General features: G+C 36.7%; 1 protein-coding gene across 4 annotated transcripts in view; it reads left to right on the forward strand.

Annotated features, from left to right (window-relative positions):
* Positions 1-25116, forward strand: part of ROCK2 (Rho associated coiled-coil containing protein kinase 2) — a 133776-nt gene that overhangs the window by 91939 nt on the left and 16721 nt on the right. For all 4 annotated transcript variants that reach the window (XM_029938291.1, XM_029938290.1, XM_029938292.1 and 1 more), the window contains 20 exons: positions 2580-2671; positions 3468-3627; positions 5741-5801; positions 6414-6425; positions 7663-7742; positions 7862-7910; positions 8492-8627; positions 8731-8822; positions 9064-9310; positions 9700-9806; positions 12490-12649; positions 15261-15421; positions 15981-16165; positions 19448-19517; positions 20668-20771; positions 20932-21118; positions 23273-23366; positions 23468-23562; positions 24321-24500; positions 24683-24851. In XM_029938291.1, coding sequence (XP_029794151.1) covers positions 2580-2671; positions 3468-3627; positions 5741-5801; positions 6414-6425; positions 7663-7742; positions 7862-7910; positions 8492-8627; positions 8731-8822; positions 9064-9310; positions 9700-9806; positions 12490-12649; positions 15261-15421; positions 15981-16165; positions 19448-19517; positions 20668-20771; positions 20932-21118; positions 23273-23366; positions 23468-23562; positions 24321-24500; positions 24683-24851 — 2441 coding nt within the window. The remainder of the gene's footprint in view (positions 1-2579; positions 2672-3467; positions 3628-5740; positions 5802-6413; positions 6426-7662; positions 7743-7861; positions 7911-8491; positions 8628-8730; positions 8823-9063; positions 9311-9699; positions 9807-12489; positions 12650-15260; positions 15422-15980; positions 16166-19447; positions 19518-20667; positions 20772-20931; positions 21119-23272; positions 23367-23467; positions 23563-24320; positions 24501-24682; positions 24852-25116) is intronic.

Genomic DNA, 25116 nt, shown 5'->3' on the forward strand with positions numbered 1-25116 from the left:
CTTTAAAATGAGTCAGTGTTGCACTCCCTATCAAAAGAACACGAGCATTCTTCACAGAGCCAGAACAAGCAATCCTGAAATTTGCATGGAACCAGAAGAGACCCCGAATAGCCAAAGCAATCTTGAAAAAGAAAACCAAAGCTGGAGGCATCACAATCCCAGACTTCAGGCTGTATTTCAAAGCTGTGATCATCAGGATAACATGGTGCTGGCACATAAACAGACACGCAGGTCAGCGGAACAGAATAGAGAACCCAGAAATGGACCCACAAACGTGTGGCCAACTAATCTTTGACAAAGCAGGAAAGAATATTCAATAGAATAAAGACAGTCTCTTCAGCAAATAGTGCTGGGGAAACTGGACGGCAACATGCAGAAGAATGAACCTGGACCACTTTCTTACACCACACACAAAAATGAACTCAAAATGGATGAAAGACCTAAATGTAAGACAGGAAGCCATTGAAGTCCTCGAGGAGAAAGCAGGCAAGAACCTATTTGACTTTGGCCACAGCAACTTCTTACACAAAACATCTCCGGAGGCAAGGGAAACAAAAGCAAAATGAACTGTTAGGACCTCATCGAGATAAAAAGCTTCTGCACAGCAAAAGAAACAATCAGCAAACCTAAAAGGCAACCCACAGAATGGGAGAAGATATTTGCAAACGACATGTCAGATAAAGGGTTAGTATCCAAACTCTATAAAGAACTTATCAAACTCAACACCCCAAAAACAAATAATCCAGTGGAGAAATGGGCTAAAGACACGAACAGACACTTCTTCAAAGAAGACATCCAAATGGCCAACAGACACATGAAATGATGCTCAGCGTCACTCATCATCAGAGAAATACAAATCAGAACCACGAGATACCACCTCACACCTCTCAGAATGGCCAACGTTAACAACTCAGGCAACAACAGATGTTGGTGAGGATGAAAAGAGAGAGGATCTCTTTTGCACTGCTGGTGGGAATGCAAACTGGTGCAGCCACTCTGGAAAAGCAATTGCACTACTAGGTATCTATCCAGGGGACACAGGGGTGCTGTTTCGAAGGGGCACATGCACTCCAATGTTTATAGCAGTGCTATCAACAGTAGCCTAAGTATGGAAAGAGTCCAAATGTCCATTGATGGATGAATGGATAAAGAAGAAGAGGTATATATATATACAGTGGAGTATTACTCGGCAATCCAACAGAATGAAATCTTGCCATTTGCAACTACGTGGATGGAACTAGAGGGCATTATGCTAAGTGAAATTAGTCAGAGAAAGGCAAATATCCTATGACTTCACTCATATGAGGACTTTAAGATACAAAACAGATGAACATAAGGGAAGGGAAGCAAAAGTAATATAAAAACAGGGAGGGGGAACATAGAGAACAACAGAGGGTTGCTGGAGAGGTTGTGGGAGGGAGGATGGGCTAAATGGGTGAGGGGCATTAAGGAATCTACTCCTGAAATCATTGTTGCACTATATGCTTACTCACTTGGATGTAAATTTAAAAAAAATTATTAAAAAGAGTTGATGTTGCAAAATTGATCCCCAGAGAAGTCACACCAGGATATATATCCATTGATTATAGTTCCTTCCTCATTCTCATCAAACTGAATATCATGAATTTTTTTCCATCTGAAGCAAGAAAAGTTATTGTTATTTTTTCTCATTAAAAAGGCTAATCATTTTAATATATTATCATTTATAAGATTTGTTAATTATCTGATTACCAATCCATGCCGATAAACTGAGAACAGATCCTGTATGTATAGTGTTTGGTTTGGGACTAGATGGGTTGATGAGGATGACCAAAATTTGTGCCAAAAGGTATACTATAAAACAGAGTGCACCATTCGTGAGAGATTTGCCTCAGCAATTTATTACAGGGAGGTGGTACAGTCTGAGGAATGACTGTAAAAGGAGAAAAGGTATTTTCTTCCCAACTTCTTTTCCATTATTGAAAAGGATTTAATGCCCTCATTGTGGCTGGCAGTACTTCCCCGTAACATGTACAGGGTTTTTTTCTGTTTATATTAAAAGATCCAGGAGCATATTAAAAAAAGATGCTTTTTATTTCCATACAATCTTCATTGAAGACTCAGAAGGCTAAAGAATGAAATTGTTAATCAGAGTAAATGCTGATAGCTTCTAACAATATGTGAATTCTGTTTAAGGAGAGATTTTTAAAATAACATTTTTTTTTGAGAGGCTTTGAATAACCCTTCTGTATCAGAAGTCAGACCTCTGTCCAGTTTCCATCCTGAAGTTGGTCATGCAGTTTGGGCCCACATAGATGAATATTTTTATTTGAAAGTCTCATGTATACTTTTCTTTGATACAAACTACAGAGGGAAATACATTTCCCTTCTCATGGCATTTACTGCACAGTCCTTTTACTCTGGAGAGGTCTTCTATTGTAAAATTGGCACTGCTTGTTTTTGAAAAAAGTTAAGCTTGAATCTTTTGATAAAGATATCTCAAAGTCATTTGAGAGCCTTATTTTGATCCTTGTCAAGATAGGAGTTAACTTTTTTTTCCATAATCTTTTTATAATACAATCTTTAATTGTATTGTTTAGGGAGGTACGCCTTGGGAGAAATGGGGTAGAAGAAATCAAACAACATCCTTTCTTTCAGAATGATCAATGGAATTGGGATAACATAAGAGAGAGTAAGTCAGTGACTTTGAGTACTTGCATTTCATCACATTTTCAATCTCAAAAATTGGTTCCTCTTTTGAATTAGTAAACATGTTTGATATACTTAATGATTACTTTTAAATTGAGAGGTTTCATTTCAGATTTGTTCTGTGACAATATTTGTAACTAAATTAATGTTCCTCAATATCTTAACAAACTAATTTGCATTTATTAGCAATATTTCTTAAACTTTTATAATAAATAGATTTCTTAGTTTGTCAAGTTCTTTCTGAATCCAAATAATTTTCAGAATAGGGGGAAATATCCTCTATTTTGAATGTGTTTGAGTTAATAAATCACTAATTATTTATGGAGACCATACTTTGATGAATACTAGAATAAGCATAGTAATTCATTTTAACTTTATGTATATTTGACATTAGTTCATTTTAAGGGTTAAGAAATATTTTACTTACAGAGTATAAAAAGCCGAAGACTGAAGAATGTATGTGCAAGTTACTGCTGTTTCAGTTTTAATACCTATGGTATCATATTGCTCTCCTTGTTTAACAGATTTAACTATACGTAAAGCTGATCTATGTAACAATAAAATACTTAATAAAATTTAATTTTTTGAAATGATAGCATGTAAACCATATTACCAAAATTTTCTATAGTAAATCATGTTATTGATTAGTTCTCTATTATTAATATATAATGTGTTGGTGGTATCACACAGGTACATATTGTAATTGATGTAAGACAAAATCTGGATGGGTAACATGTTTTAATCATGAACAAAATAATCCATCTCTTTTCTTCCAACAGCGGCAGCTCCTGTAGTTCCTGAGCTCAGCAGTGACATAGATAGCAGCAATTTTGACGACATCGAAGATGATAAAGGAGATGTAGAAACCTTCCCAATTCCTAAAGCTTTTGTTGGAAATCAGCTGCCTTTTATAGGATTTACCTACTATAGAGAAAATTTGTATGTGATTTGTTTGTTACATTTTTATTGCTTTCAAGATTTTGCTATAACGAGTTGTCTTACTGTGAGACTCTGGATTATAGAAGATAAAGTGTTCATTTGTTTCAAACTTTGCAGTTTTTAAAAAGGACTATCAAAAGTTATTTTCATTTAATTCCATTATTTCTGAATGTTATATTCATTTATAAATGAATGCACGGCACTATTGTATATTCCTTGGGGGATATAGAGTAAGACCAAATACATACTTCTGAAGGAACTTATCAACTAATGAGGAATATAAGAGAATAATATAGTCCTAATGAAAAGTACGATGTGATATTTGCCTTAAGAAAGGTACCAGGGCACCTGGGGGGCTCAGTTTGTTGAGCGTCTGACTTCAGCTCAGGTCATGATATCACAGCTGGTGAGTTGGAGCCCTGCATCAGGCTTGCTGCTGTCACACAGAGCCTGCTTCAGATCTTCTGTCTCCCCCGCCTCAAAAATAAATAAATCTTGGGGCACCTGGGTGGCTCAGTCAGTTGAGCATCCGACTTCAGCTCGGGTCATGATCTCACAGCTCATGAGTTTGAGCCCCACCTTGGGCTGTCTGCTGTCTGTGCAGTGCCTGCTTCATTTCAAACTCTCTGTTCCCCTTTCTCTCTCTGCCCCTCCCCAGCTCATGCTCTCCCTCTCTATAAAAAATTTTTTAAATTTAATTAAAAAATATATTTTTAGGGGTGCCTGGGTGGCTCAGTCGGTTAAGTGTCCAGCTTTGCCTCAAGTCATGATATCATGGTTCATGGGTTCGGGCCCCGCATCAGGCTCTGTGCTGATAGTTCAGAGCCTGGAGCCTGTCTTCAGATTCTGTGTCTCCCTCTCTCTCTGACCCTCCCTTGCTCATGCTGTCTCTCTCTCTCTAAAATAAATAAAGACAGTAAACAAAAAATTAAAAAATATACATATATTTAAAAAAGAAAAGTGTCGGAATATCTGAGGTAGTTCAGAGAATGGCTCAGAACAAAAATAAAAGTCAGGTAAGACCTCAGAGAAGGGGTTGCGTTTGTAAAAAGAAAGGGTTTTTAGTGGCCAAGATGTGGGAAGGTTAGGTGAGAGTTGTGGCAAGTGAACATTGGCAGCCAAAGCGTGGCGTGTCGGCACGCATCGGGAGTGGGGCAGTGTGGTCCGGGGGGGCTCAAACACCAGGTGCTTACTGTGTACTGTGGTCGTTTGGAGGACTTAATGAGACTTCAAGTCTTGCCTGTAACCCCTCCATGTAGCACAGAGCCTGGCACAAGACCATTAAATACTGGTTGACTGCAGTGAGTATTGGGTGTGAAGATAAAAACGGTTCAGGGAAACAGTAAAGCAGCAGATGATTATTGTGTGCTATACGAAGGGACTTGACTTTGACACGTAGTGACGAGTGAGGCATTACAGACATTTGAGAAACACATATTTGAGAAACTTCGGTGCTTCCGTGTATGTAATGGAGGGAGTGACCAACCATTGTGGTTTGCCCAGGACTAAGGGCCTTCCTAGGATGTGGTGAGGGACTTTCATGGTGAAACAGAAAATTCTAGGCAAACCAGAATGAGTTGGCCACCCTGCTAACAGTAGTATTCTAAAAACTATTGTAATGCTCACTAAAATGAGGATATGAGTGCCTGGAGAAACCCAAGCATATTTATAGGCAGTGAGGAAGGACCCAATTAAAGTGAGAAATTGACTTTTAAATAGAAGTGATGATTTATGTATTGAGACCTGGGAATCAAGAGATGGTATCTTTGAAAAGGAGGAGAGGAGTCTCTTTTCTAGAAGATTTCTAAATAATGTAGTTCTAGGAAGGAACTCAGATGAAGAGGGGGAAAGTGTAGCCCATATAGTGACTCCAGCCTCAACAGTATTAAAGACTAGAACATCTGATAGGAGTGGGGGCAAAACAAGTGTAGCATTTTAAATTTTTGAGAATGATATAAATGTCTAGAGGGGAAAACAGTGCTTCATTTAAAATATGTTGAAGGGAAAAAGAGAAATCTTTGTGGTTAGAGTTTAATTCTGAGAATAATTTGGAGGTGTTAGAATATCTATTAAAATGACATGCAAAGAATTGACTTCCTATTTTTCCCTCTAGGTTATTAAGTGACTCTCCATCTTGTAGAGAAAACGATTCAGTACAGTCAAGGAAAAATGAAGTATGTATACATTTTTACTATTCTATTTTAGTCACATGTTCAACTAATTTAGTAATATCCATGTGTTTAAAAAGTTCATTTGATGTTCCTTTTTGAATCATTAGATGGTGTTCTTTGTTGTAATATAGTTCACAAAATATTGAAATAATCCATTTATTTGACAGGTAGTATTGTGTAAGAGAGTGACTAGTAAAAAGATGAGTTATACTTAGCTTTTGGGCTTAGTTTTAATAGCAAAAAAGTGATAGAATAGGTTTATAAACATCTATAATATCAGAAAATTTTATAATCTTAATACTCTAAAAGGATATAGCTAGTAAACTACAAGGGTATAGAAATAGTGGAGAAATTAATATTTTAAGTGTTGAATGAATTCATATAAAGGGTAATTTTATCAAACTGTAACAATATTTTGGGGCCTCTATAATTTGTAACCATACACAAAAGTAAATAGTGCACACACATGCACATTAATAAGGATGCTAACATTTTCTCCTTAAAATTTATGGGAAGTAAAAAAAAAAAACTTAGATGATTTTGGTATAATTTATCTTAGGAATTATACAAAGCATGCAAACATTTTAAATTTGTTTTTTGTTTTGTTTTAAATAGGAAAGCCAAGAGGTATGTTGATGTCACTTATGTTGAAAAACTGAGAAAAACACATCACTCTAGTTTTGATAGAGCCATTTTCCACCTAGCATTTGGAGTGCTACATCTACTTAAGAGAGAAGTTCTCAACTTTGTTTCTACCAAGTATTTCTTTTATTATTGCTTCTATGGATTTATTGTTTAAATATGCGAATATAATTTTCTTATTTTTAGTTATTAAGGATCAATAACTGATAGTAAGAATTTCAGATTAATAGTGAAAACTAGTGTCATCAAATTATACTAATGTAATAACAGCCACAAGCAGTTAAACTTGACTTGTTCATTGTCCTGTATATTCTTATCAAGGAAAAATGATAGTTTTGCCTAAGATATATAAAATTTTTAAGAAAATATGAGGAGCCTAATCACTAGAATAGTGGAAAGAATATTGGTCTTGGAATGTAATAGACGAATTTCATTTTCTCTATTGAGTAGATACAACACTACCGCCTTTTTAGGGTTGTTGTTAGGATTAATGAAACAACGTTTGTAAAATGCCTAACACTGTATCTACGGCATACAAGGCACTCAAAAAGTTAAGTCCTTTATAAAGATGATAATGCTCCAAAAATGGATTATTTAATACCTAATGTAATTTTGGTTTGTTTAAAGATCAACATATCTGGCCTAGAAGAAGACGTAAAGAATGGCAAGGAAATGACTTATAATCAACTAGCCGTCATTCCTGGAAGACTTTTTTGATTGTGACTCTGTATAGTCGTGCTCCTGGCACTGTGTAGAAAGATATAAAGAAGAGCTTAATGTCTCATTTTTAAGAGCACTAATATATTTTTAAACAAGTCCAGTTAAATATTCCAAATACTTGTTTTAGATATAGACCTTTTCATCTGTAAGTACACATTGTGGCAGTATTTTTACATAAATAATCTGCAAAAGAGCAGTGGAGGGTATCAGAGGATATCCTTTATTCATAATGAATGAGAGACTTGGTGTCAGGAATTCTGCAAGATTACAGCTTCTCATTCATACAGTTACGTAGCGTGTATGTGCTTACATACATACATACAAAGCAGGAGGTGGAGAATCTTTTCCTTATGTCAGTAAAAGTCTCATTAAGAAGGTACAAAAACTGTACCATTATAAAGGAGGTTATATTAAGCTTACAAAACAGCTTATCGTTGTTTTCTGTAAGCCTCTCATATTTTAAATGTGGCCAAAATTTATATAGTTTCTTGTTTTCGGACAGATTCAGAAAAAACTCTACGCATTAGAAGAACACCTTAGCACTGAGATACAAGCCAAAGAAGAACTAGAGCAAAAGTGCAAGTATGTCGTTTAGATCATGAAATGTCGTATTTTAAAATTTAAGTTTTAAAAATGAAGAGTTATGTTTTTATTATAAATTAGGAGAGATTTTACTTACTGTTTCTTTTGAAATCTTTTAGATCTGTTAATACTCGGCTTGAGAAAGTAGCAAAGGAGCTAGAAGAGGAGGTAAAGTTGCTATATGCTTTCATTAATTTGTTTACTAAGAGTTTTGATGCTGTCTTCCCTGCAGAGTTCTCTTAGACTCATAGTAACACCTATCTTGATATATGGTAAGACCTACCTCCTGCAGCATTGGTGAACAGGACTGAAGTTACCGGGTAACCGTGATGATGTGTGTGGTTTTGCCAACTTGAGTTAATTTAGTACGGGTAGATATTTCACGTAAAAAAATTGCATTTGTATTAATGACTTGGCATAACAACAGAAAGTGACCATTGTTTCTCTTTTAAATTTCTGTTCATAACATTTCAGATCCATAGTTTATATTAAGTGAAGTTGGTTCAGTTGTGATGGAGTGTTACAGGAAGTTTGGCTCTCATTGGTAAACAATTAACACTATGGTCTTAATAATTTAAGAGAAGTGTGCAGTTTTGAAAATAATGGAAAACGTTATTGTAAGTTTTAACAAAACAGCAGTTACAGCCTTTTTGAAAGTTTTTTGTTATCTTCTTGAAATACTAAAATAGTGTTTTCATTTGATTTTTATACGTACTTTCCTTTGGTAATAATTTTAAGCACTATTTCAGATTACCTTAAGGAAAAATGTGGAATCAACATTAAGACAATTAGAAAGAGAAAAGGCACTTCTTCAGCACAAAAATGCAGAATTTCAGCGGAAAGCTGATCACGAAGCAGACAAGAAACGAAATTTGGAAAATGATGGTTTGTGATGTAGAATATTAAATACTTACCAAGAAAAAAAATAAGTGTGTATGTATGTGTGTGTTGTTGTTGAAGCTTGCCACTGAAATGCTTTTTATCATAGTTAACAGTTTAAAGGATCAACTTGAAGATTTGAAAAAAAGGAATCAGAACTCTCAAATATCCACTGAGAAAGTAAATCAACTCCAGAGACAAGTAGGTTAACCTCAATTTGTAAGAAGGATATTGAATTTTCTTGATGATAACTTACTAATACTCATTTTAGTTGGGAATGTTACAAAAAGGTCTTTGACTCTGATTTTAAAGGGAAATCATTAAGAAACTATTTTTAGGTTTTTTTTCTTTAAGTAGTTTGGAGCGGGCTGACAAATGGAAGTATTTTCATTATATACACTTGTGTTTGTTGTTGTCTGTTTCATTTTGAATGGAATAACAGCTGGATGAAACCAATGCTTTGCTGAGAACAGAATCTGACACTGCAGCCCGATTAAGAAAAACCCAGGCAGAAAGTACAAAACAGATTCAGCAGCTGGAATCTAACAATAGGGATCTTCAAGATAAAAATTGTCTGCTGGAGACTGCCAAGTTAAAACTTGAAAAGGAATTTATCAATCTTCAGTCAGTTCTAGAATCTGAACGGAGGGACCGAACCCACGGATCAGAGATAATTAATGATTTACAAGGTATTATAAAGTAGAGATTGTACTTGAATTCATCTTGATGATTTATATTTTGGAAATACTTTAGATGATGGATATATTTGCTGGGAAAGCACATTTCTGAGTATACTACTCTGTTAGGTGAAGTTAGGGTGTTGGAAGTGCATTGATACAAAATTTTATGAATAGAAGATTTACTTTCAAATAGTGTGAAATACTGTAAGTTATCAGAAACCACCTCCTAAGGTGATGGTTTGGCTTCCAGCTGACTTACTATAAAGCACTCTACCAACAATTATGAAACTTTGGCTCATAAATAACAGCTCCAAAGTATGAGGTGATTTCCCAATTTTTTACTCTTAATTTAATATATATACTTTGTGGGTTTATTGTTTTTTAAATGTTGATTTTAGGTAGAATATGTGGCCTAGAAGAAGATTTAAAGAATGGCAAAATCTTATTAGCAAAAGTAGAGATGGAGAAGAGACAACTACAGGAGAGATTTACTGATTTGGAAAAGGTAAAACATGTTCAGCTTTATATTTTGTAAAAAAATGACAAAGCGTTTTAGATCGGAAAACGTACTCTAAATTAAGGAATGTCAGTATCCTTCAGTGGATGTTTCTTCTTAGGGATCCAAAGAAAACTTAAATTTTTGACTACAGCAGGTCTTTAAAATGATAGAAAGTTACAATGGCTTTTTACATTGAAAAGTTTTTTTCTTTAAAACTACTGTAAGCCAGGGGTCATTTTTAGGCTCTGTGCAGTTACGGTTATTTTTGTTCACTTACCCATTCATTTAAGTATTTAATGTATCATCTGTGGTAGAAACAAGAGGACACAGTCTTCGCTTGCCTTTAGCAGTCTCACAGTGGGGGCCCCCTGGCTGTCTCAGATGATGGAGCATGTGACTCTTGATCTCTAGGTCATGAGTTCAAATCCCACATTGGACGTGGAGCCTACTTTAAAAAAATAATAAATTTTTAAGAATGCAATCTAAGGAGTAATACCTAATGTAATTAGTAAAGTACACAGATAATTCTAATGCAATGTGGTAAATAGACTGCTAGAAGAAAGGACAGGGCATATTGAACGCACAGGGCAGGGCTGGTTGGCGGGGTAGAGGCACATTCTGAGCTGGGGAGGACAGTGGGAGCAAAAGAACAGGATGGGAAGTAGAAAAGGCATAGTTAGTTAATGTAATGCAAACTGCTCAATAATCGAGTGTAGAGCAGGGGTCAACAGATTTTAATCTTTTAAGTGAAAGACAGTAAATATTTTAGTCTTCAAGAGCCATATAGTCTGTTGCAACTCAGCTCCACTGCGATACGTAAAGGAATGGGTGTGGCTGTCTGTGTTCAGTGAAATTTTACAAAAATAGACATCAGGCCAAAATGGCCTGAAGACTGCAGTATAGCCCCCATGTGAAGCCTGAGGAATTAATTGACCAGGATGAGGCTACAGACCTAGGCATGAGCTAGATCATGTAAGATTTTGAATACTCTGTTAGACTTAATTTCTCTAGGTGATGGACCAGCCCCTGAAGGGCTTTAAATTAGATGCTCTTCTTAGACGTACATTTAAGATAGATCATTGTGTGCCGTGTGTGGAGAATAAATTTGAGGAGGACAAGATAAGAGATGGGGAGACTTGTCAGAGGTGATTTCAGTAATTCAGACAATGGAGACCTAACTAGTACAGTGGTTAGAAAGATGGAAAATGAGAATGAGTCTGAGAACTATTTGGAGGAGGAATATTTGGCAGCACTTAGTGATTGATTAGATGAGGTGTGCGTGTGGAACTTAAGGGTGATTTCTAGGTTCTTTGTGACAAAATACATAAAGGAAACACTAATTAATAAAGAAGAAAAGAGAAAAAGAATGAAGGGAAATAGCTCTTTTAGAAGAGATGATGACAAAATCTATTTTAGTCTTAAGTTTGAGGTGCCTTCGGATGTTCATGAAGCAGTAAACTATGTTGAAGCTAGAAATATTTGAGTCATTGGTACAGATCAGCTGGAGCTGTGTGAATGCAAGAGCCTATCTAGGAAAAGATTCTTCAGAGCAATGGTTTTTCAGGGCAGAGTTGATTACTCTGTTGTTGGATTGAAAAAATATTTTTTAGGGCCTCCTGGGTAGTTCAGTTGGTTAAGCATCTGACTCTTGATTTTGGCTCAGGTCATGATCTCAACCCCTGCCTCAGGCTCTGCACTAACAGTTTGGAGCCTGCTTGAGACTCTCACTCTCTCACTCTCTCTCTCTCTCTCTCTCTCTCTCTCTCTCTCTCTCTCTCTCCCTCTCTCCCTCTCTCCCTCTCTCCCTCCCTCTCCCTCTCTCTCCCTCTCTCTCCCTCTCTCCCCCCTTCTCCCTCTCCCTCCCCCTCCCTGTCTCTCTCTCTCTGCCCATCCTCTTCACATGCTCACTCTTTCTCTCGCTCAAAATAAATAAACTTAAATTAAAAGAAAAAATCATTTTTAGTATTACAGATTTATTTGAAAAACAAAAGAAATATTTATATTTATGATACAAACTATAGAAAACAAAGAATTAGAAAATCTCTTGAGGATATCTAGAAAATAGACTGACTTCTATTATTAAAGTTTCCCGACTTAAAACAAGTCTCTTGTATGGAATATAAGGGCAAATGGTAGAGGATCCTGAAAATTTGTCTTTACCTCCAGCAAAGGGAAACATTAGGTATGTTTTAAAGGTGAGCAATAATGACACAGGAAGGGAAGAAGCTTTAAGTGGCTGAAGAACACCACCTCCAGAGAAGGCCAGCATTAAGTAACAGCTTGGAGGAAACTTCCTAAGTGACAGAAGAGATGAGAACAGGAAGGTGGGGGGAGCCAAGTGGATTCATTGTCAGGTAGGTCAAGGAAATAGCTTCAAGGGCAACAGTGCGTCTCAGTGAGATAAACACTGAAAAGTGCTCATTGAATCTGATGTTGAGAATCTCATGTGTTACTTTCTCGAGACCAGATGCTCTCAGTGCAGGTCTCCAAGCAGGAGGGTAGAGGGGCGGCAAGTAGGTTCAGCAGGAGGTGAGCGGGTGGGTTCCGTGGATCACTTTTACAGACAGTTTGAGCGAAGTGGGGGAGGGGAGTAGTGAGCATTCTTAGCCTGTAAGAAATAGCTTTATAAGTTTTTGAAATTGTGAGCCAGTCTTTCTTGTTGATAGCTGCTATTTTAAATCTTTAATAGGAAAAGAACAACGTGGAAATAGATATGACATACCAACTAAAAGTTATACAGCAGAGCTTAGAACAAGAAGAAGCTGAACATAAGGCTACAAAAGCACGGCTGGCAGATAAAAATAAGATTTATGAATCCATTGAAGAAGCAAAATCAGAAGCCATGAAAGGTACGCTTTTTCCTAAGAGGGTTTTTCTGGAGCATTTTACTAAGAATTGATTCTGTAGTCAACTCTCTGATTTTGAAAAATACTTTTTTATATTTTATTGTCAAATATTGAGAACTGAAGAGAAAAAAAACATTAGGGAAGCTTTATATACATATCAATTTTTTCCCCTTACGGCAACATTCATTTCTAAGATAGTAAGGCCCAAGCACAAAATTATTCAACCAAATTTAAGGATCAGAGAGAAAAGAATATTTTGGTGATAGCAATAGTACCAGGCAGAAAGAGCATGAAGTTCTAGATCTATCTCTTCAGATTTGGGGGGTTTGTTCTGTTTGTAATATTTAGTTTGGCATTTAGCAGCTTGTATAACAAAATCGTTACCAGTTTATGCAAGATAAAAATAGAAGCTGACCTAACTAGAATAGAAGCTCATTGAATATTCTGAACCCTGGCATGATGAAGATACTCGCTAGATCTGGTCGAAGTCTTGCACTGCTCATGAACATAGGGTATGATAACAGAGCTAACTTTTCTATCTTGGGATTGTCTTAGGGTAATTTCTGTTTATAATTACAAAGCATTTGAAATTCCAAAGGAAATTAATAAAATACCTGGTGAAAGATTCATAGAACTCTTAAGCAGAAATTTTATATCAAATTGAAGCATAACATTTATGAATAACTTGGTAAAAAAAAATAGCCCTGTAATTAATGAATGAAATTTAAATTGGAGATTTTTTTGTTTTTGGTTAAAATCAGTTTAGTTTAAGGCAGTAAATAAGGATGTTAAGAGATGAAATGAGTACTTTATTTAGAAAAATCGAATTATAAGCAAGGAAGTTAGTGGGCCATGTTTCCCTGCCAGTGGCCTAGAAGATAGTTGAATTTCTTTTGAAGGATAATTCAGGTGCAGCAAAATGCAGGCACTTCTCACATTTGTAACACACACTTGTATCCACCACTCAAAACAAGTTACAGAATCTGTATTTTTATCACCTCAGTAAGTTCACTTGTGCCCCTGTCTATTCTCTGTGCCCACATTAGGATGGTTTTTTTCTTTTTAAATGAGTACATCTGTCCATGGGTTATTCTCTGAATTAATAAAAACGAACCAGTTCGGGGTAATAGTACCTACCAGTTTTTTCAAACTCCTTTTTACATCCTAATGTAAGATGTATGGCGACTTTCATAATTTATATAAATACACAAAAATGTTGTAGCTCAACCTAGCTCTAGGTACTCAACCTAGCTCTAAAAGCCTTTAGGCTTTCCACTGCCATGTCATAGCTTCCTTTGAGTAAGAATATGACTTATTAATGAATTACTTGTCGTGTAACCTTGTCTAGTTAATCTTTTTTGTGCCTTATTTCCTTTGAGACACTTAAGAGTATTAGGTTGTTTTGAAGATCAACTGCAATGATATGTGAAAATGCCTAGAAATATTAGCTATTATTAGTAGAATGTGAAGAATAGTTTTGTTTTTTCCCCACACTTTTGAAGGCAGTTCATTAAAAAGTGAAAATTCATAAGCTTAATTTTTCCTTATATAACTTTGTAATAAATGATAATTTGATACTGAGCATTAGGTATGAAAGAGCCGAGGAGCCCAATTGGATTTGAAAAGATTTTCTAATCGGTACATCGAAAGGCAATCCTTTAATCATAATAACTGACATTTAATATGAAATCACTTGCTTAGATATAAACTGCCTTTTCTTCGCTTTTAAAAAAGCCTTTTCTGATTAATAAAACAAATTAAAAGTTCATTACAAATCATTTAGAAAGTACAGAAAAGTATAATGAAGTTAAGAAAGCTTAAACACAATTTTACTAATCAGGATGATATTTTGTATGTTTTCTGAAATTTTTATACCTTTTTGCTTTTCTCTTTTAAAATAATACTGTGAACATTCTCATTAGGTCCTTAAGCATTGTCTTTAAATAGTGAGCACTTATCAAATGCTTCTTGTATACCAACCAACTATTAAGTGCCATACAGATATTAACTAAGAATTTTCATAACATCCCTGTGAAGCAGGATACGTACTGGATATGTACAGACTCATTCTACAGATGAGGAAATTGAGCCTTAATTGCCCACGCAAATAATCAGGACGTGTCAGAGACAGGGTTTACCCTCAAGAAGTTTGGTCCCAGCATCTTGTCCTTCACAAACATTTCCCCAAAGCATAATTGTCATCCTCTGCATAGTACCAGGCTAATATGGGAGGAGCCATAGATGTCATAGACTCTACCAGGGATGCTGTAGGGTAAGAAGAACAGCAAGAGGCACAAGGTAGCAGGAAAATAAGTCTTTCAAAAGATGTAAGGCTCTTTTCGAACCATAAGTGAAGGCAGAATGTTACTTCAGTTATAGTAGATGTAATATTACAGAGTGGTAGATTTTTCCACACTGCAAATAAAACGCCTGATTTCTAAGCATGAAACTGTTGACGTACACATTAGGAAGAGTGATGGAAATATTAAATTGGAAATTTTAAAAAAAGTTTTAAAGCCAATTATTTACAATAATTTTTATCGCATGGGGTCATGCATTTGATATGCTTTTTTGGTATGTGAGTGCATAATTGTGTCCATTTTTGTGACAATAGAAATGGAGAAAAAACTCTCAGAGGAAAGGACATTAAAGCAGAAGGTGGAAAACCTGTTGCTGGAAGCTGAGAAGAGATGCTCTATATTGGACTGCGACCTCAAGCAGTCACAGCAGAAGACAGATGAGCTCCTGAAGCAGAAGGATGTGCTGAATGAGGATGTGAGTATGAAGCTCACTAATATGTAACAGGAAACTAGGTAATGGATTTATAGTTCACTTAGGATTACCTGTCATGTTGACGTCATAACTTAAAAATTTTTCTTATATTATGCAATCTTTAATTTTACTGAATTTGGATGATACACTAAATGAATCATAATTAAAATTTTTTGTTATTTTATCCTAAAGACCATATTTTATTTAAAAAATAGGACATCAAAAATACAAAAAATATTTTACTGTGAAATGAATTAACTGCCTAAGGACAAAAATCTCTTTTGCATGATAAGCTTCACTGATGAGAAAAATCAAAATAATGGAGCGCCTAGATGGCTCAGTTGGTTAAGCATCCAACCTCAGCTCGGGTCATGATCTCGCGGTTCATGAGCCCCGCGTTGGGCTCTGTGCTGACAGCCAGAGCCTGCAGCCTACTACAGATTCTGAGTCTCCCTCTCTCTCAGCCTCTCTCCACTCATTCTCTCTCAAAATAAATATTTAGAAAAATTTTTTAAAGAAAAATCAAAATTACTTATATAATAAGTATACAATTTTTTTTTAGATTCGAAACTTGACATTAAAAATAGAGCAAGAAACTCAGAAGCGCTGCCTTACACAAAATGACTTGAAGATGCAAACACAGCAAGTTAACACACTAAAAATGTCAGAAAAGCAGTTAAAACAAGAGAATAATCATCTCATGGAAATGAAAATGAGCTTGGAAAAGCAGAATGCTGAACTTCGAAAGTAAGTACATTGTTTGAGACAACGTTTTATTAATATGTACAACTACCCACATGTACGTTTTCTTAATTTTGGTTTTCTTGGGAATTTTTGTTTGATCATTTCATTTTCTTGACCACATTTGCTCTCTTTTTCTGCTTAAGTAATGTGTTGAGTGCCAGTTTTAACCTTCAAGATTGTATTTGCTTCCCCAATGAGTTTTTACCACTTCTACCTATTGCTGCCTCTGTAAATGAATAGCCAGGTATCATTGGGCATTTGAGGAAAGTGTTCAGTACTAAAGCAAAAGACTGTAATAAAGAAAAAGGAAACATACCACCAGATGAGAAGTATATCAAGGAAAGAAGAGGAAGGCACAGACAAATATAAAAACAAAGCCTACTGGTAATAATTACTATGATTAAAACTTTTAGGAGATACTGCTTCCATTACAAGAAGCTGGCATAATCCAAAAAGGGCAGCCAGAATAAGAAAGAGCTGTTAAAGATTAAAAATGACTGCATATACATTTGTTAGGATGGTTTAAAGAAAAATTCAAAGAAATGTCATCGAACAGAATGAGAGGGAATGACACGGAAGATGTGTGGCCCGGGGCTTCTCATACCAGACAGAGAGAAGTCTGGAGAAACCCAAGTGGAGGAAGTTACTAAAGAAATAATAGAATAGTTTCCTGTGGCTGAAAGAGAAGTCTTTAGGTTGAAAGGACTCAACAGAAAATAAGTGAAAAAACGACCCACATTTGGACACATTCTCATGAAATTTCAAAACCAAGAGGAGAAAGGGTGGGTGGAAGGTGCAGTTCTCACCGCACACCGGGGGGGCTGTGCTCTGTGGTCGCCGGAGTAGAACCTGAGGCGTGTGCGGCTGAGGCCCCGGGTGCGGCAGTGCCGGAGGAGCTGGGGGAGGCTCGGGGCGGGCAGGGCTGACCCCTCACTCTGGCAGCGGGCAGGCGGTAAACAGGAGTTTCAGTCTGTGTCCAAAAGTAAGCCGGGACTTGGAGGTAGTTCTCAGAAGAACGAAACAAATGAAACAAAGCGAATTCCTCCAGGGGCGTGCCTGAGGGTGTGAAGAGTGTGGGTAAGGAGGCTGCTACCTCTCTTGATGGTTTTTCTGGGCTCTCCTGTACTTTGTAATCATAACTGCGTGCATACGATGAGTTAATTTGGTGGAAAGTACTTTTCTTAAATACCTAATCAATGTTAGGTTTTTAAAGTTACATGTAAGGGTGCCTGGGTGGCTCAGTCAGTTAAGCCTCTGACTTCGGCTCAGGTCAGATCTCAGGTTTGTGGGTTCGAGCCCTGCGTCAGGCTCTGTGCTGGCAGCTAGCTCAGAGCCTGGAGCCTGCTTCCAGTTCTGTGTCTCCTCTCTCTGCTCCTCTGCCTCTCATGTTCTGTCTCTCTCTTTGTATCAAGAATAAATAAAGTTACATGTAAGTGAATGATAGCAGCCCTCCAAGGATATTAAAACGCTACTGAGGTTTGCTGCAAATGAGCTTAGCTGGTGCTGATGCGATCATTTCAAAAATTGACCTTTTATATATTATTAATTAGCATCTTTCCCGCTTTTGACTCAGAAAAATTAGAATCCTCCTTTTCATAGCAGGCCCCTCAATGATAAAATACAGATATAACACAGGTAAGTGACCCTGAGTGATGACTTTATGTGGAAGTTTTAAGAGCCAGTAACTAAACAAAGTGACCAAATTATTAAACAAGAATAAGAATAAAAACCTTAAGTAATGTACAGGTTGAAAACAGTATGATTAAATCATTTAGTGTGAGTCTTTCTTGCTATGTATATTTTTAAATATTTAAGTGGTATTTAAATGTTTTCTCCCTGTAAAATACTCAGAACTGTATTTTAAAGAGAAAACAGTGTATGTGCTGTTCCTGAGTGCAGACGTAGTTCCTCTCCCCAGAAAGAGTGTACTGTGATGGTGTGTAATTCATCCTTCTGTGTCTCTACCCGTGTACATCTGTACGGTGCATAGAAGGTTGGGTTTTTTGTAGATTCTGGAGCGTTTTTGTTTTTTAATTGTATATGTGGTGGTATTCTCCAGATTGCTTTCCCCCCCTTAGGTTTGAGTTGAAATAACTGTAAGTTTTATGTTTTCTTGACTTGGGGCACCTGGGGCTCTCAGTCCATTAAATGTCCATCTTCAGCTCAAGTCATGATCTCACAGTTTGTGCGTTTGAGCCCCACATTGATTGGGCTCTTTGCTGTCAGCAGAGAGCCCGCTTCACAATCTCCCTCTCTCTCTGCCCCTCTCCTGCTCACGCTTTCTCTCTCAAGAATAAATAAACATTAAAAAGACATTAAAAATAAATTTATTTCAACACAACATCTTGAATAGGTTGTTAGGCTCACTTTTCATTTTACTTATTTTTTATTTAATTTAATTTACTTATTGAAGATGTATGCATACATATGTAATATGCATACAGAAAAAGTACACAAATGATAGTAGAACTCTGTGAAGTTTTACCGAATGTACAGATCTGTGCAATTTAAACATCTGCATTTAAACATAGAAACACAAGCTTCTCTCCTCCCCTCTGGCCCCTTCCCAGTCCCTTCTCCCCTCAGGCTGAGAGAACCACTTTCCAGGCGCTCTGTGACTGCGGCCAGTTAGCTGGGCGGAAGTGCCGGTCACTGTGCGCGGGCGAGGAGGTGTGACGTACTAGCGCTGTGCGTTCTAGTAGACTACTGTTGGCCGGGCCCCTTACGCTCTTAAACATTTTGAAGGGGGTTTATGTGAGTTATATCAATGATATTTTTTGTGCTAGAAATCAAAACAAAATTTTGTTTATTTTAAATGTTTATTTTGAGAGAGAGCAAGCATGAGTGAGGGAGGGGCAGAGAGAGAATTCCCCAGCAGGCTTTGTATCATCAGCACAGAGACCAGTGCCAGGTTTGAACCCATGAACCGTGAGATCATGACCTCAGCCAAAACCAAGGTTGGAAGCTTAACTGACTGAGCCATCTAGGTACCCCAAAAACTGAGGAAATTTTAAAACACAATAGCATGCAAACACATTTCGTTAGCTGTTGGAATGATGACATATGTTATATAACTTTTAAAAAGTCTGTACATACTAGTGAGAGAATGAGAATTAAAAAAAACAACAACACAATGATGATTAGTATTATGAAAATAATTTGGCCTCTTGGACTTTTTTTTTGAAGGGTCCAGGGATGCCCGGTGGTTCCCTAGGCCTCATTTCAAGAGTTGCTGGTTTAATATGTGTGTAGCTTATTTGAACCTTTGCTTTAATGTTTCCACAGAGAACGTCAGGATGCAGATGGGCAAATGAAAGAACTCCAAGATCAGCTTGAAGCAGAGCAGTACTTCTCAGTAAGTTGCAGATATGTTAGTTTGAAAATTGTTGTATTTGTAGAATTACAAAAGTTTGCTTGCTGCAGAATGAGGACAATGATTCTTGTCTTTAAAATAGATTCTCCTAGCAAATATCAGAGATTTGGATAGGATGTTTTGCACTACACAGTTCACATAGAAAGAAGAGCTGGGCAAATGCCTATTGATAGCTTAACAGAAATCTATTATCATTGCTAGAAAAATTGTTTTAGGCGTATCAGTGAAGTTGATTTAAAAAACATTTCTCATAAAGAAATTGCCATTTTAATGTTTGTACTTTTTTTATTTTATTTTTATTTATTTATTTATTTATTTTTTAAATGTTTTATTTATTTTTGATACAGAGAGAGACAGAGCATGAGAGGGGGAGGGGCAGAGAGAGAAGGAGACACAGAACCGGAAGCAGGCTCCAGGCTCTGAGCTAGCTGTCAGCACGGAGCCTGACGCGGGGCTCGAACCCACGACTATGAGATCTGACCTGAGCTGAAGCCAGAGGCTTAACCGACTGAGCCACCCAGGCGCCCCTGTACTTTTTTTAGATCAGTTTCAAAATATGAAAGTAATGTCACCTCTGTTTCATTTAAGCCCAAAAAAATTCCTTGTTTAAATTAGTAATATATTTCTTTGCCTCTTTCTATGTCATTTAATGAGAAATTCTGATATCCAGTTGAAAATCAAGCTTCTTGGGGTGCCTGGGAGGCTTACTCCATTGAGCATCCAATTTCAGCTCAGGCTGATCTCACAGTGTGTGTTTGAGCCCTGCGTCAGGCTCTCTGCTGTCAGCACAGATCGTGCGTCAGATCCTCGGTCTCCCTAGCTCTCTGCCCCTCCCCAACCCTGTCACACATGCCTGCGGGCTTTCTCTCTCTCCCCAAAATAAATATTAAAAATTTTTTTGAATTATGCTTCTGTTATTAGAACTTTTATTAGTTAATTGGTTGATTACCCAAAAAAAAAAAAAATCCCATTAAACTATTAGTTTGCTCAGAGGCCCAACATTACTCAGTGTTCAGGAACATATCTGTGTTCTGCTTGACTTTTTGTCTGGATAGACTTTGAAGGTAGAAATAATATTCCTGATGTCAGTGATAATGGCAGTGACATGTTTCTGTTCTCTTTTGCTATTTAGACCCTCTATAAAACACAGGTGAGAGAACTTAAAGAAGAATGTGAAGAAAAGACCAAACTTTGTAAAGAATTGCAGCAGAAGAAACAGGAGTTCGAGGACGAAAGGTACAGGCCGAGGTCCTTGTCTCTCTTGTTGATAGCTGTGCGCCCTGCTTCTAGAACAGGCCCTGCTGTGCCCTCAGTAAGAATCTGCTGATGACGCGCATTGGAAACCTGGGCGTCCCAGGGCACATTGAACATTAAATTATGTATCGTTAAAATGTAGGGACTCCTTGGCTGCTCAGCTGGAGATCACCTTGACCAAAGCAGATTCCGAGCAGCTGGCTCGCTCAATTGCTGAAGAGCAATATTCTGATTTGGAAAAAGAGAAAATCATGAAGGAACTTGAGATCAAAGAGATGATGGCTAGACATAAACAGGAACTCACTGAAAAAGATGCTACAATTGCATCTGTAAGTAAAAGTTTTTAGTTCTTTTTCGGTTTTAATCAACTTACTATATCATAAGTCTGCTTTAGACACGCTAGGAGAATACTCCAGATAGAAATGAAACATTGTATACTCTGGCCATGGGAATTTTTATCCAGTTAACCACTAGCTTCTCGGTGTTGTTTGATAGAAAGAGAACCACTTGCGATGGCTCTGCCTTTTGGTAAATTCAGAGTGAAAGGACTGAAGGGACTGGGAAATACCGAAAGCAGAAAAAGGAATAAACCATTTTTTCTTGTTAAACAAATCTTAGTTCAAAAGAATCTTGAAACTACCTTGAAGGCAGTCATGCAAGGTCAAAAAAATTATGAGAATTTCAAAGAGAAGTAAAACATCAAGCACTTGCATTTGTTTTGTCAGTTATCTGGGTCATTTAAACGGTACATTGATTAGAAAGTGTGGCGTTGGAGAGCAGGGGTCTTTATTCCCGTTCAGCGGAAATACGTAGGGAGGCCAGCAGTGGCGTCCTGCACGGGAAGACCTGGCTCTGTGAGGGCGGTGGTGAGACACGCAGTGGGAGAGGACACAGACAGTAAGTGGTTTGGGATGAGTCTGTGCGGGCAGGAATAAACTCCGACCCCTGTTACCTTTTACAACATAACAAAGATACGTTCTAGCTATCTTAAAGATCTAAAGATGGAAAAGAAAAACTTTAAACAGAACAAAGTCCAGAACTTCCTGTAGCAGAAGACAACAAACCACAGGAGAAGACCCTTGCGACGTTTTCGTTAAACAGGGGATTTGTATCTAGAACACACGTGCTGCTCTAGAGCTCAGTAAGAAAAAGTTAAACAGCCCAAAAGAAAAGCTGGCCAAAAGAGAAAACCCTAAAACTATAAGCGTATACTTAACCTAATTACTCTTTAGGAAAGGCTAGATAAGATAACTTTGAAATACTATTTCATATTCATTCATTACAATGGCAAAATTCAATATCTGACTAAACTTAAGTGTTTGAAGGATGTGTGGAAGATGACATTATTATTTAAAACTATGGAGAGTATAAATCTAGTATGGCATAGTATATAATATGGCAATTTAAATATTATTTATTTTAAATATGAAAAATTAGATATTCATATAAATCAAAGAAAGTTTAAATATGGTGGAGAAATTCAGGTAGTTTTTATAGCAGCATAAATGTTTGTAATAGCAAAAATTCAAATGTCTTATCAGTAAGTCTTCTCATTAGATGAACGAACGGATAAGTGAAATGTGGGAGAAGGTGGAACTACCCTATCAGTTAAAATGATTTAATTAGATCTTTAGATATCAACAGTTTAATTCTTTTTTTAAGTTTATTTATTTTGAAGGAAAGTGCACATGCTTTAGTAGAGAGGAATGGGGGACAGAGAGAGAGAGAATCCCAAGCAAACTCTGCACTTTCAGCACAGAGCCCAGTGCAGGGCTCCATCCCACAAACCACACATGATCATGCCTGAGCCGGAGTCAAAGGTCGGATGCTTAACTGACTGAGCCGCCCAGGCGCCCCGACAATTTAATTCTTAATATAATGTCCAGTGAAAGCAGTTACAGAAAGGTATAGTGTGAAGCTGTTTATGGACAATTTAAATCACATAAAACCTTGGTATCTATTATGTGTTTGTAATAAAAGTATATAATCAGTGATAAGAAGGATGAACACATAATTCACAATAAAACTTCTTGGGGGAAGGAAGAATAGCAATAGTATTTGGAGAGAATAAAGAAGGATGTCAGCTTCTTTAGTAAAATTTTACTTCGTTTTAAAATGTCCTGAAAGAAATACTACAGTTAAAATTTTGTTTATTCTGCATGATGAAATGCAGAGATCTGTTATAGTATTTGATTGTTTTTTAGTTTATTAAATATTTTTCTCATTAAAAATACTGCTAAGGATTTTTGAGAGAAGGGCAGTGTTTTTACTTCCTGGGGTGCATATGAAGTCTGTTATGGTTAGTGAGTTTTTACCAAGGGTGAAGTTCGATAAGGTTCCACAAAGCTATGAAGTGTAAGATAGATATACTTAGAAAAATAAGAGTTTTAGCAATATTCTAGGGTATTTTCATTTTGAATTATTGCTTTATAAGTTAGATTTTGTAAATTGTGATATGATTTTTTTTGCACTTTAATTTTTAGCTTGAAGAAACTAATAGGACACTAACTAGTGATGTTGCCAATCTTGCAAATGAGAAAGAAGAATTAAATAACAAATTGAAAGATGTCCAAGAACGTATGTATGAACAAAGAATAAAGTTTATATTTAAAGTATACCTAATGTTTTGTCAGTTGCTGTAATTATTAGTATAATTTTTACACTTGTTCCTCTTTCAGAGCTCTCGCGGTTGAAAGATGAGGAGATAAGCGCAGCCGCTATTAAAGCGCAGTTTGAGAAGCAGCTGCTAACGGAGAGGACGCTGAAGACTCAGGTGTGTGGCAAACTCGGAGTGTGATTTTGAACTTTTTTTTAGTTTCTCTCTTTTACATTTTATTTCCAGCATTACAGGTTGACTGTAGCAGTCATTGAAAGTATCTGTATTTCTGACCCATCACAATTTCCTGAGTTTTGCCAGATTGGAAGAAGCTAGGTTTGGTTGACATTGTCCAGTTCAGTGTTTACTTTGTTTCCTTAATTTTTCCATATGGAATCACACTCCTTCCTAATTTTTTATTGTAATCTGGTAAGTTTTTCTGCTTTTAAGAAACTAAAGAGAGTAAACATTCACTGACGCGGAGAAAGGGTTAGTCTGAAAAGGCTCCTTTGGCTGTTGAACATCCTTCTGCCCATTCTTCGTGGGTCCCACCTGCTTAGTTCTCTGGTCGAGCAATACTGTATTTTATTAATGTGAGGCCAGTGCAGCATTCTCTTCCTTCAGGATGAAAGTGGAGCTGCCTTGTAAAAGTCTCTCTAGGAACTAAAAAGTCAAAGTAGAAAGTGACATTAGATCAAACCTGATTTAAATATTTTAAATTACATTTCTCAGAAAACAGAGTGAAAAAGAAATATAGGTTGGAGAAGAGTAATGAGTAACAGAGGGTGTTATTACTTAAAGTAGACAGTGTTTCTCTGTCACCCTGTATGGATTGGGAAGGAGATTATTATTGGTCATATAACTTGCTATTGGTAAGTTACCAAGAACCATCAGCATATTTTATTTGATTACGTACTTATGTTTGTGTTTTTAAGGCTGTGAATAAGTTGGCCGAGATCATGAATCGGAAAGAACCTGTCAAGCGTGGTAGTGACACTGATGTGCGAAGAAAAGAGAAAGAGAATAGAAAGCTACATATGGAGCTTAAGTCTGAACGTGAAAAATTGACCCAGCAGATGATCAAGTATCAGAAAGAACTGAATGAAATGCAGGCTGTAAGAATACTTTTTGAACTCCAGACTGAAGACTTCTTTTTAAGAAGTGGACTTATTTTCATGTCTGCATACATTTTATTGGTTATAGGATCTCTGTTACTTCATTATTGTTACTGAATTAAGAAGTAAACTTATGAGGTGTATGGCATCAAATTAATCTGATGTAATTTTATTTCTTGTAGCAAATAGCTGAAGAGAGCCAGATTCGAATTGAACTGCAGATGACACTGGACAGTAAAGATAGTGACATTGAGCAGCTGCGGTCACAGCTCCAGGCCTTGCATATTGGTCTGGACAGTTCCAGTGTAGGCAGTGGGCCGGGGGATGCTGAGGCAGATGACGGCTTTCCAGGTACGGATTTCTTTTCAGCTCTTAGGTTATTTTTATTAAAAGACTAAGTCTTAAATATAAAGCAGTTGATTGTTTTAAGCTCTGGGACTGACCTGCTCCTGAGAAAAATGCTTGTCATTTCTTTCAGAAAAACATCCTTGGAGTAGGGATTCAAATGACAGTTTAAATTTATAGTGTTTATTGATTTTTGACAAAAATTTTTGTGAAAAAATGCAAAAGAAAACTCCACATATTTAGTTACTTAAATTGGCTCTTTATGTATTAT

Source organism: Suricata suricatta, chromosome 4 (genome assembly GCF_006229205.1).
Source record: "Suricata suricatta isolate VVHF042 chromosome 4, meerkat_22Aug2017_6uvM2_HiC, whole genome shotgun sequence".
Taxonomy (NCBI): Eukaryota; Metazoa; Chordata; class Mammalia; order Carnivora; family Herpestidae; genus Suricata; species Suricata suricatta.